Below are 17,306 nucleotides of genomic sequence, written 5' to 3'. Positions count from 1 at the left end.
TCATCACACATATTTCCAATCCTCTTTCCGCCTATCCCGGTCTAATTCGTTCCATCTATAATCACATCAATTAATCAACGAATCATTTCAGATTAACAACACATCAAATCTCGGGCATTACCCATAGACCGGCTCCGGGGCCCGGAACATCCCGGGCATTATCTATGACCCGGTACATCTCGTGATATCAATATCGAAAATATAATTATCTCAATCTTATTTGATTATTATCGGTGACTGAAATAATACATAACAATGAATCACGACTATTTTGAAAGAAAAATAAAAATGATTATAATTGGTGCTGCCTCTATCATCTACTCGTCATCTTATACATAGAAACATGGGTCAACTGAGATCAGGACAGGTACCTAAATTCAAATATGAGTTAAGATTCAGTTTCTGTATCAAAAAATTTAGTTTTAACTCTCTGATCTGATAGTATTTCGTTTCAATTCCTTGAACTTAAAATTTCAAATAATATATTGAATATGTTCAATTTAAGTTCATCAATACTTAATTTACGTCGCCCGGTACTCGATAAGTGAAATAATATATTTGTATTTATTTTCAACAACATATAGCTTACTGTCTCGAAAAATATTTAAATTTCATACCTAAAAATTACAATGATAAACCTTATTTGATTAAGACGAGACCTAAGTTTTGTATATTTTTGTTATAATCTCGATCATTTATACATATATTTAATGTTTTAGTTTTGTATGACATATTATTTGATGTAATATTTCCTTTCTGATTTTAAATGGTGGGTGGTCCTGACTCAAAATCCACGACTTTCAACCCAAAATGATTAGTCTGCATAAGTCCAACACTAAAATGGACCTTTCTTTTAGTTTTTAAATAATAATGGTCCAAAAAGGTTAGTTATGCTCCATTTTAAAAGAGTGGATCTCATTTGAGGTCGTTTCATGGATCTCATTTGAGGTCGTTTCAACAATCTGTGAGACGGGTCACCTTTACCCATATTCTCAATAAAAAGCAATACTTTTAGCATAAAAAGTAATACTTTTTCATTGATTATCCAAATAAAGATTTGTCTCACAAAATATGATCCGTGAAATCGTCTCACACAAGTTTTTGTCATTTTAAAAACATATTCAAATATTTAATCGGATTTGATTTCAAAGGTATATCATAAATTCAATGTATTAATTTAGTTCGAAATTAAAATAAAGTATTTGAATTTATTATTTTGATGAAATATATATTTTTATTTCAATTTTAAAACTGCTTGGGAACCTTGAAATGATGAATGTGTCATATTTGTCCGCTAATTTAATAAGGCAAATATATTGCGGGCATTTATAATATATCTAAAACATTTTAAAAATCATTTTAAAAAAAATCGTCATAACTTCATTTTAAACTTCATATTTCGTACTAAAACTTAAGATTTTGGTACTATAGCAGGCATCTTGTGAGACAGTATCACGAATCTTTATCTGTGAAACGGGTCAACCCTACCAATATTCAAAATAAAATAATAATATTCTTAGCATAAAAATTAATAAGTTTTCATTGATTACCCAAATAAGAGATCATTCTCACAAAATATGACTTATGAGACCGTCTCACACAAATTTTTTACTTTGGTACTAAGATTGTGTCTACACAACTTAAAGAGAGTTTGATCAATTAATTATCATATTTTATCAAGTTTTTAATAAAAAATTACCGATTATAATAAATACATGGACCCTTTTTAATTATTATTAATGAATTATTTTTAATCCAATTTAATTGGTATGATATTTTATCTCACCATCTAATTCAGCTCAAACAAACAAAGTTACTCATCTCACCTACATTTGAATTTTTCGTATCAGTATTAAATTTCATATATTAATATAAATTATTAACTACATTATTTATAAAAGCATTTTATAATTTACATTTAGCCAAATTAAATAGTTACATTTATGATTCTTGAAGCGTGAAAAGAAATATCTACAAGATTTTTTTTATATAGAAAATAGAAGAAATAGAATAAATAATATATATGTATATATATAATTTTTAAATAATGTACTAAAAAATTGTTTGGTCTTATATTGTCATTTGAGACAAGGCAATATTATAGAAAATATTAAGGAATTTTTTTAAAAAATAAACATGTGTTTATTTTGAATTAAAATTATTATGTTTAAAAAATTTAAAAACATAATAAATATATTAATCATAAACTGTTTAAAACAAAGAAAATTAAATATATAAATAATTACTATTTAATTTTATTAACTATAATGATTAAAGAGATGAATTAAAAGTCATCATTTAATTTAATATCAATCTTAATCATAATCAGTTAAAGTAAATAAAATATTATATATCTATCATTTTACTTTAGTAATTACAATATAATTGATCTCTCTTAATCCAATTTTATTATTATTAGTGATCGACTCAAAGACTTGTACTTTGTAAATAGGTACGGCATATAAAATACTTTATAGATAAATATTAGTCATATTTCATCAAAACGTGTATAAAACAAATAATAAGTTTTTTTATAGGACAATTTTACAAATTTTTAAAGAGTATGTCTCTTGTGAGACAGTCTCATAAATCTTTATTTGTAAGACGTGTCAAATCTACTGATATTCACAATAAAAAATAGAGTGTGTCTCATGTGAGACCGTGTCACGGATCTTAATATGTGAGACGGGTCAACCCTACGGATATTTACAATAAAAAGTAATACTCTTAACATAAAAAGTAATACTTTTTCATTGACTACCCAGATAAGAGACTCGTCTCACAAATACGATACGTGAGACCGTCTCACGCAAAGTTTTTGCCTAAAAAATAATATTCTTAGCATAAAAGTAATATTTGTTCATGGATGACCCAAATAAAATGTTTGTCTCACAAAATACAACCCGTGAAACCATTTCACATAAAATTTTGTCATTTTTAAATGAGTCAACAATATCAATATTTGTAATAATAAATAATATTTTTTTATTAATAATTTAAATAAAATATTTATCTCAAAAATTAATTTATGGAAAAAAAATGGTTTAAAAAAATTAATTAAGCCAACAAAGAGAGATGAAGATGATGATGGGTTGGGTCAAATACTGTGATTTAGATATCTTATCCACATCTCCAGGAATTGAGCTTCACCTCAAAATTTCGCTACTGAAGGAAGATTGCGAGGCTGCTGCGAAAAATGGGATCTTTAATTTTCAACAATCCAATGCTGGCTCGCACGATAATCAGCCGAACCAGTTTGGGTAAATTCGGCGAAGTGATCAAGGGGGAGAACCTCCTCAACTTTCGATTTCGCCGACTTCCGGTTCGAATTATCAAATCATCGAGGATTTATTATGACCCAGAACCTACCGAGCAATGGGAGAGAAGATCAAGATCCTCAGAATTTTATCGAAGAACTTAGGGTTCCGAAGCACTGGTTGGATCCAGCGAAAGCCTCTGAGGTAAACTGATTGAATTTGCGTGTTGGGTACTTCGAATTATGGTACGCTGGAGATATATTGGTCAAGTGTGGTTTTGGCAGGAATCGGAGTGGCTAAGAGCGACACTGAACAAATGGTTGGACGACGAATATTGTCCGGAGGAGACTAACATAGAAATAAGCAAGGTGGCTGCGTCTTCTTTCAACAGATCGCTGCTGGAAAAGCGAGACGATCTGGGGGAGATTCTGTTGAAAATGGCTGTCGAACTGGAATCGATATCTTACCAAGAGAGCTTTCATGGAGCTTTCTCGTCAGCAAATGCCGCCGTGAATCTAATCATTCAACGGATATTACAAACCTGAGAATATGGTTTTCAGTTTTCTTGTGTTAGTTCCACCATTCTCAGATATCCAATTGACCTAGTATTTTCCAAATATCACAAGTATTGTTGTTAGATGCGAATAAGCTACTGAATTCGATTCCGAAAAAATCTCTATGCAGGTTTTCATTTGTCATAACAACCTAAACTACTATCTACAAAAAACTCAATCGGGTAGGCAGTAAAAACATAGATTTTATATATTGTCACCGAGATTTGTGAATTCGACAAAACCAATTCACAAATGGATGCAGATATGGAAAACCTGACCAGCGTAACATAAGCACAAGAATTACTCGGATGCGGATCCGATCTCTTTATCCCTTCCTCCAGAGTTATTGGGCAGAAGAATGTGTGGGAAATGGGCAGCGATACACCACCATAAGCAATGGGACGCTTCAAAAAGCTTGCTCAACTCTTCTCTGTACGTGCCTCAGCTTAACTTCCTCGTTATCCCTAACCACGTTCTTGCCAAGCCGCAAAACCTGAATCAGAAGGTTTCATTCAGGCTTAACAAATCTGAGGACTTGGGCTCATCTCGGCTGCCCATAGTGGACTCGTCCAACTTTCAAACTCGGCGAAATTTTGAAGGGGTTGAAATACAGAGCCATGTAAGCAGACTAACAGTGTCCAGAGGATTTTCAATTTTGCTCTTGGGAAATTATTTTTGGCGCATTAAAGATGTAAAGCTTAAACATGATTCTCATCTAAAGAAAATCTTAACTTTTTTAAAATGTTTCACACTGCTATTTTATGTATTGAATAAACATATTAGGAACATTTTACATATACGTTCAATCTTGGTGATTTCCAAATGTCTTCTGTGTATTTAAAACTGCCTGGATGATTCGATTTATGTGAGTCATAAATGTAAGTCGAGAATGTTAACAATTCTTCTGGTATTCCAAGAACAACACCACTGGTTTAAAAACAAATTTACAACGAAAAAAACGAATGCTAAAGACTAGCATACTGAAACACCTAAAATTCCTGAGAAACCGACCCCATTTCTCCCTTGCGTGGGCCAGCCGCATTCTTGTTAGGAAGCAAATTTTGGTGTATCTTAGGCAGAACACCGCCGCTGGCAATAGTAACGGACCCCAGAAGCTTGCTCAATTCCTCATCATTCCTAACAGCTAACTGGATGTGCCTCGGAATAATCCTGTTCTTCTTGTTGTCTCTAGCGGCATTTCCGGCAAGCTCCAACACCTGATGTTAATAGCATTCAAATGAAAACAAATGAAAATCACGAATATAAGTTGTGTAGTAATCATGTGCCTACCTCAGCAGCGAGGTATTCAAGAACCGCGGAGAGGTAGACAGGCGAACCGGATCCGACGCGAAGAGCATAGCGTCCCTTCTTCAGGAAACGTGCGATTCGACCGACGGGAAACTGGAGTCCTGCCTTTGTTGATCGAGAAACTGCCTTCGATTTCGGCTTGCCACGGCCGCCGGTGGACTTGGATGGTGTGCTGATTGGGTTCATGCTTGTGCTAAGAAATCGGCAGAAATTTTTGGAGGGATTTGAAAATTTGAATTGCGAGCCACTGAGCAGAGTAACCAGCGAGAATCGAGATGTATATAGTGTTCGGACGTTTCTTCTGATTGGTGGATAATTTTCACGCGGATTGCCATCGTGGATTTTTTAAAATTTCCGAAATATTTATTCCCCATTTAGTGGGCATGGTCAAGGCCCAACTATAAAATTTCTAAATGGGCCGTCGTAGATATATTTAATTTAGTCAACTAATTCAAACTCTAAGATTAATTGAGGCCAATTCTATCCTACATCAGGTGAGGTACTCCCTTTTACTTTTTTTTCTTACGCGTGTCTTTTTTTTTTATTATTATTATTACATTTCACACTACTTTAACCAAAATCAACCGAACTAATCATTAAACTAATTTCGTTTAATATATATAACATGTGTTATATCATTATATTATTATTATTATTCTCAAAATTTAAAACTTAATATTTTATATTTAAAAATTACGTCAAATTTTTTTGATAGTAAAACTTTTAGGTTTGAGGTTTGAGATTTTCATTTCTATTATTCTTATTTTTGTGGTAGAATCATATGAAATGTAAAAAATCAATATCTTAAAATTTAATTATTATAAAAAATTCTATGTTCTACTCATTTATAAACGCTAATAAAATTATCGTAGCTATTTTTAAATGCTATACATGTAGATATTATTTAGTGACAGAGAGTAAATCTCCCGGAGTAGGATAAAATTGTCCATTAATTGAGTTATCTTTGCAAATATTTTTTGAGACAAGTATGTTATATAGTGTTTGATACAATTTACTTGACTAAAATGATTTAAAGACTATTTTATTAATGAGTACGTCTCTTATGAGACGATTTCACAAATCTTTATCCGTGAGACGGTCAACCCTACTGATATTAACAATAAAAATTAATATTTTTTCATGGATGACTCAAATAAGAGATCTATCTCACAAAATACGACCCGTGAGACCGTATTACACAAGTTTTTATCTTTATTAACTTAGGAGTTTACCCAATCCGCACCCCACCAGTTTCATGGTCATTGAAGAAAACATTTTTCCAAAAATAGATGTAATTAGCTCTCTTTTTCCCTTCAAACTTATATCATGGAATTAATACTAAATAAAAAATTACCATAACCATGCAGATATTAATGAGTAGGCTTCTCGTGAGACGGTATCACAAATCTTTATCTGTGAGACGGGTCAACCTACCGATATTCACTCTAAAAATAATACTCTTAGAATAAAAAATAATAATTTTTCATTGATGATCTAAATAAGATATTCGTCTCACAAAATACGACACGTGAAATCGTCTCACACAACTTTTCGCCAATTATCAATTATGTATGACTCGTACTAAATATATGAGATAGATTTGACATACAACGGTGAAAGCTTATATGAGATAAAGAAGCTTCCGTACATTAAATGGGTATGTTGGATTGGTTTTATGCTCAAAGGGATTCGATCCAAAACACGAGCTAAGAGATGTAATTGGAAAATCGATTTGCTTTCTATATAAAATAATAATAAAATATCTACTAAGAAAAAGATAAATAAATAGAATTTATTATATTATTAAACAAAAAAATACACGCGAAATCATTTTGCTAACCTCTTACTCCATCTGTTCTATCATGGTTATGAATATTGTTTGATAATTAGAATTTTTCTAGCTAATTTTTTTTTTAATTGTTGATTGTTAAAATTTATAAGATTCTATTCATATGTTTTGTATGTTGATATGTTTTAATTAATTTGATAAAATAAAAATGTTTTTTCACGCATAAAACCCGTTTAAGTTTGTAAAACTTCAATCACGACTTCGACCTTTCATCGTGTTTCGTGATTTTTAGAATATTATCTCATGAAGACAAGGTAGCTAAAATAAAAACAATAAGATAAGATAGATTAAGGAAAGTCTAATCATTAAATGAACACATAACCACCAAAAATAAAATTAATCCTAGCTAAAAAACAAAATGTAAATCCATTAATTTTTGTCCGAATTAATTCCCCCAAGAGACAACAATGGTAGAGTCAAGCCTAATTTGATATGGATGGCTGACTTTTAATTCACTGTAACAAGACATGATATCATCCAAGGGAAGATGCTCCTTGTTTACCAGGGAAAAAACACACACAGGTCTTCATACATTGTACTAACTTTGTGTGTGTTTTTTTTAAAAAAATATTTGTCGTACACTCTATTCTTTATTACCTAATAAAAACAATCAAATTTAATGTTATAACTGGAGTTTAATCAGGCAACACTTTTAAGGATGAGTAAGTCTTTCTTATTATATGATCACATGAATTTTTATCTGTGAGACAGATCGATCCCTATCGATATTCACAATAAAAAGTATTGCTCTTACCATAAAAAGTAAGGTAAAAACTTATGTGAGACGGTGTCATGGATAGTATTTTGTAAGACGATATCTTATTTTGGTCATCCATGAAAAATATTACTTTTCATGCTGAGAATATTATTTTTTATTGTAAATGTCAGTAGGGTTGACCCGTCTCATAGATAAAGATGTGTGAGAATGGATGACCCAAAGAAATGATCTGTCTCATAAAATACGATTCGTGAGACCATATCACACGAGTTTTTGCTTTTAAGGAGATGAGTCATATATTGTTTTTTTTCAAAATGGGTTTTAATTTGGTCATAAAAAATGTCTTAGCAATAATGTTTGTTTGGCTTTTCAAGTACGTGTCTGTGTGTGTAGAAAATCCGATTTTGGAACCTTATAATATAATCAAATAGAATTTCCAAGAAAATTCAAGATATATAATTGAAGTGTTCGAACTTAAGATTCCTTTCCGACCATAGTCTGATCACGACATGCGTATCAATCCATAAAATTATTTTATTTTGGACGAATTTGGATGTAAAAAAGTTGTAGTTTAAACAAATTATTTAAATAAATCCGACCTTTTCAAATCTTTTTAATCAATTGATTTCTTCAACCAAACAAACTTTTAGTTAATTTATTTTTTGGATAAAGTAATTTTATTAGTATCATTGAGGAGATTTTGTGACATGCTTTCGTGAATAAATAAATTGAAATATACTCGAATATGTTATGAAATAGAAAATCGAGAGAAAAATTTAGGGCAATAGATAGTCAAGCCACATGATATTTTTCCGATGATTTCGATTTTGAAACATATATTTTTCGAGTCGGTGGCTCAATTTGTTTACACTCCTCACTTATAGCTGATGTCTCTTGAATGTACACAAGACTTTAAGGCATAGTTTGTTACATATGATAGGATAAGCATGTGATATATAATATACTGTCAAGGATAAATAAGATGTATGATATATATTTAATGTTTGGTATGATTTTAATAAGAGTGATTAAATTTATGTATTATATTGTAATGATAAAATTAACCTTATCATAATAAATTTTATGATTTCAAATTTGTTTCTTGAGTTCATATTTCTTATCTGTTTATGCGCCGACAGTGCTTGCATGATTTATTTATTTTTACCTAATTTTATATATTATATATTATATATATAAAAAAGTTAAATAAATAGATATAAAAAATTTAAATGTCCACATTGACTTGAAAATATATACTATATTTAACTGTCTACATTTGCAATAATATCTCATTTAATTTTCGGTTATGCTTTTGAGTTTTGTATTATTTTTATATATTTAATTATCATAACACTCTATCACATTAAATAAAAATAAAAATTTTATATAACACCACGTCTTTCAATTTTTTTTAAATATTGAGATGAATTTTTATATATTAATTGGCCTAAAGTGAGACTTGTATCCTAAAATGAGAGAAGAAAACGAATGCATATCGAAGGTTAAATGCTAATCAAAGGAAGAAAAAAAACCGAAATATAAAAATGAACTTTACCGACTACCACTAAAAATTAAATTAAATTAAGTTTATAGATCGATCATTATTCAAATATAGGTTACGCTTTCCACTGTCGGTAAAAATTATTTAAATCGAATGGACGCATCAACCTTCTTTGTTTTTTTTTTTTTATAAATGAAGTAAACATTCTTTTAATAAAAAAGTTAAAGTACAAGTATACTGAGTATCTCCAAGAAATAATAACTAAGAACCTTGTATGTTATTCGAATTCGTGAATGCATATTTTTTGTTTTCTAATTAGTTATAGTAACATATAAACAACGTCGGTGATATACAATATCATATCATACGCGATTTTATAAAAATTGGATTAAATATTTTTTTTTGTAAAAAAGACAAATCATAGAACAAAGGTCGTATAGACCTATTATGGTATGGAGACGATTTTTGGAAGTTTAAAATCTTAAAAGTATGGAGGAAAGTGTTGTTAATTGAATTTGTTAAATTAGGAATTTGGTGGAATATAGTCGAGAAGAAGCCAAAACGTTGTTTCCCACTTGTTGACCAAACACACAAAAATCCAAAACTCTTCTACGTAGGCCCAATCTCTTCTCTCGACCTTTATTAGAAACAAACAATTCTCCCAAGAAAATAACAATCAAATTAAATTATATCATTTTTGTAGAAAAAACAAGACAAGTAACTTGTGTGAGACTGATCTCACGGATTGTATTTGTGAGACGAATATCTTATTTGGGATCATCAACGAAAAAACATTATTTTTTATGCTAAGAGTATTACTTTTTATTGTGAATATGGGTAGGGTTGATCCGTCTCACAGATTATGATCCGTGAGACGGTATCACATGAGACTCACTCAAAAAATAAACTTGGATACACTCAAATATAAATTTTTTTCCTTCAAAAAAAATTATACATCTCAACGAAAAATTAGTATATTTTAATTTGAATAAATATTATTAAAATTTTAAAATAAATTATAATATTTTATTTATCATAACAATTAGGCTGTTAAAAAAGAATAGAAAAATTAGGAGAAAGTGGGTCCCACGAACAACGTGCCGTCACGCGTTCTACACTACTCCACAAAACATGGAGAGAAGGGGCATTTTAGTCAATGGGAAATAGAACTTTTTGTCGTGTCTATTTGGCTCTCCGACAGGGCTCCGTTTGGCTACTCCCAGAACTCAATGTCTAATTTTAACAAATGGACTGGTGGTCGTGATTTGGCAGCCTTGGAATTATCAAAATGGGTTTGGAGCTAGCCTTTTCAAATTCAAGAATATTAATCTGAAAATTACTTCAACTAAATTAAAGAAAGGACGAGTTTAAATTTTCAGTACTTTTATCCTTCAAATTATTTTATTTGTAATTTTTATATTGTCTCAAATATATACTTCAATTATATATATATATATATATATATATATATATATAATATTACTAATATATTTCAATTCAAATCTAATACGACTCATCATTTCAAATTAAAATGATTTATGAAAAAAGTTTGTGTGAGACGGTCTCACGGGTCATATTTTGTGAGATATATATCTTATTTGGGTTATCCATGGAAAAATATTACTTTTATGTTAAGCATATTACCTTTTATTGTGAATATCAGTATGTTTGACATGTCTGATAGATAAAGATTCGCGAGACCGTCTCACAAGAAATCTACTCATAATTTATTATCGAAAATGTAAGTTGAAAATGAATTATTTTACATTTTTCCAGAATAAATCATTTTTATTTTGAAATATATTTTCGTTGTAAGTTAATTTAGTGAAATTATTAGTAAAATGTATTCCATGTAAAATTTTAGACAAAAATTTATGTGAGACGGTTTCACGGGTCGTAGTTGTGAGACAGATCTCTTATTTGGGTCATCCATGAAAAATTATTATTTTTTATGATAAGAGTATTACTTTTTATTGTAAATAAAGGTAAGGTTGACCCGTCTCACAGATTAAGATCCACGAGACGGTCTCACATGATACTCCCTCAAAATTTTATAATATTTACATATATATATTATCTAATAAATTAAAAATATGGGACCCACTTAAATATTTTTCGCAAAGCGGACTCCCCAAGTTGTCGTTTCTGTCGTCACCGCTTTCTTTCCGTCGTTTCCTTGGCTTCCAATTTATTTCATCACACACACAACACATTTATATATTGGCATCTGTATCTATATTTCACTTATTTTATGCAGAAATTGGACATATTATTTTCAATTTCTTTTGGTCTATGATCCTTTCGTTCTTTGGCGAGTTGTTGATCTTTATAGCTCTTATTTGTGGGTGATCTGTAGAGTGAGAAAAGTAAACTGAAGCCCTTTCTCCGTTGCTGGGAGAGAAGCTGAAGACAGGAGGAATCAAAGGGCAAAAGGAATATATACCAGAAGTTGGAACTTCTTTGAGCGGGACACCGAGTGTTTATTGAAGAAAAGAAGTCTTTCATGGCAGGCAGTAACGAAGTGAATGCAAATGAATCGCAGGTAATTCATTATACTTGTTGCTTGAGGTGGAATTTCTTCTTGAACTATAATACGGGCTACTTGAGTTGAGACTGCTTCGTTTTCACAGATTTAATTCACTTTTTGAAGTTTTTATTCAAGAATGATGGATTTATTTCGAGGGAAATGGTTTGATTTGTTGTGAAACAGCTGAATCTTTACCTTTTCTTCTGGGTCTGGGCTCCGAGCTATTTCCTTACACGATGAACCAACCCATGAAGCGATTTTCGGCTTCTCATTATGTTACAGTTGGTTTCTCGTATTTTTCTTAATCTGTTTTTTTTAATGGATAAGATCAATATCCGGGATTTCTCTTTTTCTTCTGAATTTGGATGCTTGTGGATGATGGATCAAAATTTTCTCCGTTTAAAATATTCTCGAATTTTGTGCTAAATATATTGCTAACCTTACCGTAATTGTGCCATGACTGTTTTTTGTGCAGAGGGTTGTTCCGCTCAACACTTGGATCCTCATATCCAATTTCAAGCTTGCTTACAACATGCTTCGCCGGCCGGACGGAACCTTTAATCGCGATTTAAACGAGTTTCTCGATCGAAAAGTTCCTGCGAATGCGATCCCTGTTGATGGGGTTTACTCTTTTGATGTAATTGATCGTGCCACGAGTCTCCTTAACCGAGTTTATTTGCCTGCCGGTGAAAATGAGCCTCAGCGGGGGATCATAGAACTCGAAAAGCCATTGAATTATACAGAAATAGTTCCCGTGATCGTGTTCTTCCATGGTGGAAGCTTTGTTCATTCATCGGCCAATAGTGCTATATACGATACGTTCTGTCGACGGATTGTCAGCAATTGCAAGGCGGCTGTGGTATCGGTGGATTATCGGAGATCTCCAGAACACAGATACCCTTGTGCCTGTGATGATGGATGGACGGCTCTTAAGTGGGTTCAATCAAGATCATGGCTTAGAAGTGGGAAAGAATCGAAAGTTCACGTCTTTTTAGCGGGCGATAGTTCGGGTGGTAATATAGCCCATTATGTTGCAGTCCGTGCGTCGGAGGAAGAGTGCGTGGAAGTATTGGGTAATGTACTTTTACACCCACTGTTTGGTGGGGAGGAGAGGACGGAATCGGAACAAAGATTGGATGGGAAGTACTTTGTGAAGGTTCAAGACAGGGATTGGTATTGGAGAGCTTATTTACCAGAAGGTGAAGATAGGGACCATCCGGCTTGCAATGTATTTGGCCCGAGGAGCCGAAGCTTAGAGGGTCTTAAACTCCCGAAAAGCCTCGTCGTCGTGGCGGGATTAGATATTCTCCAAGATTGGCAACTGGCTTATGTGGAAGGACTCAAGAAATATGACCAAGAAGTGAAGCTCCTTTACCTCGAAAAGGCGACGATAGGGTTCTATTTCTTGCCTAACAACGAACACTTCCGCTCCCTTATGGATGAGATCAAAACTTTCATTCATTCTTAACTGTTAATATAACTTGGCTGTCACATATAACAGCAGGCTGGGTTCTTTTTCCCCAACCCCCCACCTTATAGTTTATATATATATATTATCATGTAGGGATTACTCCTTTTGAGTAAGTTGACATCATATTTAGTACTTCACTTTTCTCATCAGTTGTTTTCCCGTTAGATTGCTGTAATAAATCTAATCCCAATACATCGAGATCTTGTATCTGTTACTCAATATATAGCAGAATATTTTGCATTTATATTACTCATTTTACGTTAATCCAAGTATTTTTTTTAATATGACTCGAACCCATTATCTGAATCTCCCCAGCACGTAGAGTTTCTGTGACTTTTCCTCATCACATGTTGCGGAAACAAGCGACCAATTTAAACTTTGACCATTAGCTGCAGAGTTTGTCACAAAAATTGGTATCTCATTGAGGAGTGTGTGTGATGACTATGTGGGTCATATATTAGGACAGATTATTTTAATTCTTTTTGTTATTTTTTGCAATTCTTAAAATTTGAGAAACATGAATGCAGTCTCTTTACTTTTTAATCAAACAATTATATTAAAAAAATTATCTTTAGTTATTGTTCTTTCAAAAGGCAAAACCTATCACTCTTTGATGCACCTAATTAGTAAAATATAACTTTCTCAATTTATACCATTACCATGAATCATCCCAAGTCCTAAAAAATAAAAATAAAAAATTCCCATGTATCCCCATTAAGGATTTATTGTCCTAATTAGCAACCTTAAAGCCAACAAAACTAATATTGTTTCCTTTCATTTATTCAAAGTTCATCTATTATTGTCCACCCTCACAACTTTCTTTGTGTGTGTGTCTATATATATATATATATATATTCGAGGAGTAGGTTTCTTGGGACGGTCTCACGAATCTTTATCTGTGAGACGGGTCAGTCCTACCGATATTCACAATAAAAAATAATACTCTTAGCATAAAGTAATATTTTTTAATGGATGACCTAAATAAGATATTGTATCACATAATACGATCCGTGAGATTGTTTCATACAAATTTTTGCTTATTACTTGCATTCACTACCCACGTCTATTAAGCGGTGTCGTTTTTTCGTTGTCTACTAACCTAACCGGTGCCTTTTTTGGCATTGATTAAATAATACACTGGATTTTTATATTTCTTTTTCTATGTCTTATTATGGTGTCGTCCTTGGTGGGATTAGCTGTTTTTGAGGTTCCATGTTTGAAAATTATGAATTCCGAGCGACAAAACCAATGGCTAGAACTCGTCCACGGTCGACAGCTGCCAAAGTTTGTTCTCACAATAATAGATAAAAATAGTTACCATTATTATAAAATATCTATTTTGTGGTCTTTCGTCACGATTTCAAAAGGGTCGTGTTGACTTTTCACAACAGACAACAATTAATAATCATTGTATTTTTTGAGTCGCAAACAAAGTTCGAGAATCAACCTCAAATTGCCATACCACGTTGGCAGTACATGGCGTGAAAAAAAAACAATGAAATTTCATCAAAGAAGATATATAGCTGAGTTCATAACCTTCAGGTTTTAAAATTAGTTTAGACGTTATGAAATTCCTTTTTTGTAAACTTCGACGTCCGATTGACTATATCGAAAAACTTTTTCGATGCTGGTTGAAAATGAAACAGATTAAAACATGATATCGATACGACCAGATTATCGACCGAGTTGAACGGAGTAGGACTGTGCTACAATGAAATTGATAAACATCTTTTTATTGAATAAATATATAATATTTTCATCTAACAATGACAATTTCAAATTTTGCTCGTATCTTTCGGTGTGTGATGATTTTAATTAAACGGACTTCCGTAACACTTTAATCAACATTTATGGGCACATAGGTGTAATCGAGCAAGTGGCACAAAAAACCTATAAAATTAAAAGTATTTAATTAATTTCGATAGCTCGACGTCGCTTACCGTCATGATAGTGTCATTCGCCGAAAAAGATGAGGAAGAAGAAACGAGGGAGCACGATTAAAGAAGCATGGCTCCTTGTTATCTCATGTGTTGGAGTTGTGTGAAGAAGAGAAAGTGAGGCAAAATATTAGATGAAACACGATGCAGCAGATAAAATGCAAGATTGAAGTTGGAATGAGAATTGAAGAAGAGCATGGCTTGATGCTTGGGATTCTGCGATTTTCACCGTGGACCAAATATTTTATATTGGATAAATTAAGAAGTGATGCATGGCCTAACTCTAGCCCAAACCTTTTTCAGGCCCAAACATGAAAAAAAAGCTTTTAATATTTACCTTTTCACTTCGTATTTGGGCTAAGTTTGTATATATTTAAGATTTTTTCTAATTTTGTTTACATGTATGGATAAATTTATGAAAAATATAAATTAGATTGAAAACTATATAATTGATTAATAAAAAATTTCATTTTATAGATATAAATTATTTCTACAAATACCGAGCCTTTCGACTTTTTATAAGCTTTCTTTTTCGTGATTCAACTTTCATGTGCATTAATTTGCGTAGAAATCGATGAAACAAGATTTGTAATCAAGATAAAAGACTAGCTTGATTTGGACCAGCTCGAACCAGACCAAGCTGGTCAAACCAGCAGACCAAGTTGATCCGCTAACGTAGTCAAATTAGTCAGGTAAACAAAAAAATTAGTTTGATCTTAGTCAATGAGCAACCGATCGAATATGAGTGTTTAAATGTCATAAATCATACAAAACATTTCCAAACTATTATATTCTTATTTCTAGCATTTATGTCATTAACTATGCATTAAAAACCAATAACTATTTGATTGACTGGATTAATTCGAGTTAAACATTACAGAAAAAAGAGGAGGGCATAACATCTTCAAAAAAAAAAAGAAGCACAGAAATTCAGATTTTACAGAGTGACGGAGGCAAGGCGTAAGAGAAAAATAAGGAAGCTTAAAAATATAAAATTTTACCTTAATTTGACGAGTCAGTTCGCTCCGTTTAGGCCCGTCCCATCTTGGCCTGCAACCTAAACGGGCTCAGCTTTTTTGGCCCGCATCCAAACAAGCTGCTATTTTATCAATTCAACCTGCTCAATTTTTATAATAAAACGGGTCGGCCGACATACATGACTTAATTTGACAACTCTACTTATTTATGATTTCAGATCATTATTAGGTCCCAATCACCATCTAAGTCAGCTTCACCTTACAATGACAGATTTTAGCAACATCGTATATAATTATTAATAAGGTTGCCATTCATAAAATTTTAAAATATATAAACTAAGGGTGTGTTTGGTTGAGTGGATTAAATAAGGATAGATTAATAGTCCAATATTTATCGTTAAAATTTTAAGTTGTTTTAATAATGATTTTGACCCGGTTTAAGATCCAATTTTATGGATAACTATTTGATTAATAAAATTGGATCTTAAACTGGGTCAAAATGATTATTAAAACAACTTAAAATTTTAACGATAAATATTGGACTATTAATCTATCCTTATTTAATCCACTCAACCAAACACACCCTAAGAGAATAAAAAATTTTGTTTTGTTTCTTTTTTTTTTTTAAAATCATGATCATTTTTAATTTTCTTCGTGTAAAATTTCAACCACACGATTATTGTTGTTGACTCTGTAACCAACATAAAAGATGATGTTGCTTGGGCGGAAATTTATTCTTTCCTAATAAAAAGTTGATTTATCATAAAATAAAAAATATATATTCAAAATTTGTCTCCTAAAATGGACATTTGCATAAATGGTCAAAATCGATAAATTTAAGCGAATTTACTTCATGTTTTATTATAAAGTAACTAATATTTGCTATGTTGGTGATTTTTTTTTTAATAATTAAAAAATTGTTTTAATCACCAACTCTATCATTTTAAAATCTCTTGTTTTACCGTTTCTCTTTTAAAATATGATTCTTTCAAAAATAATTCTCTATTTTAAAAAAAACTATAGTGTATGTTAACAGACAATGCGTGTGTATATACATATAGACAAAAACTTGTGTGAGACTGTCTCATGGGTCGTAGTTGTGAGACGGGTCAACCCTATCCATATTCACAATAAAAAGTAATACTCTTAGGGTGTGTTTGGTTGGGTGGATTAAATAAGGATAGATTAATAGTCCAATATTTATCGT

The 17,306-nt window shown here is 31.6% G+C and overlaps 3 protein-coding genes across 3 annotated transcripts; 2 read left to right on the top strand and 1 right to left on the bottom strand.

Moving 5' to 3' along the window:
• Positions 1–3,095: 3,095 nt before the first annotated feature.
• Positions 3,096–3,876, top strand: LOC140823324 (uncharacterized). The gene is made up of 2 exons (XM_073184604.1): positions 3,096–3,461; positions 3,542–3,876. Exons 1-2 carry the CDS (start codon positions 3,354–3,356, stop codon positions 3,800–3,802), a joined length of 369 nt encoding a protein of 122 aa, XP_073040705.1. The 5' UTR covers positions 3,096–3,353; the 3' UTR covers positions 3,803–3,876.
• Positions 3,877–4,703: 827 nt separating this feature from the next.
• LOC140823323 (histone H2AX-like) lies at positions 4,704–5,455 on the bottom strand. The gene is made up of 2 exons (XM_073184603.1): positions 5,102–5,455; positions 4,704–5,028 (listed from the first exon to the last, which is right to left on the bottom strand). The coding sequence occupies exons 1-2, from the start codon at positions 5,303–5,305 to the stop codon at positions 4,801–4,803; spliced, it is 432 nt and encodes a 143-aa protein (XP_073040704.1). The 5' UTR covers positions 5,306–5,455; the 3' UTR covers positions 4,704–4,800.
• Positions 5,456–11,410: 5,955 nt separating this feature from the next.
• LOC140823322 (gibberellin receptor GID1B-like) lies at positions 11,411–13,429 on the top strand. Its single transcript, XM_073184602.1, has 2 exons — positions 11,411–11,729; positions 12,190–13,429. Exons 1-2 carry the CDS (start codon positions 11,691–11,693, stop codon positions 13,180–13,182), a joined length of 1,032 nt encoding a protein of 343 aa, XP_073040703.1. The 5' UTR covers positions 11,411–11,690; the 3' UTR covers positions 13,183–13,429.
• The last annotated feature ends 3,877 nt before the right edge of the window (positions 13,430–17,306 follow it).

Source organism: Primulina eburnea, chromosome 2 (genome assembly GCF_022965805.1).
Source record: "Primulina eburnea isolate SZY01 chromosome 2, ASM2296580v1, whole genome shotgun sequence".
Lineage (NCBI taxonomy): Eukaryota > Viridiplantae > Streptophyta > Magnoliopsida > Lamiales > Gesneriaceae > Primulina > Primulina eburnea.
The sequence above is the reverse complement of the archived record's forward strand: the minus strand, read 5'-3'. Positions and strand labels throughout refer to the sequence as shown.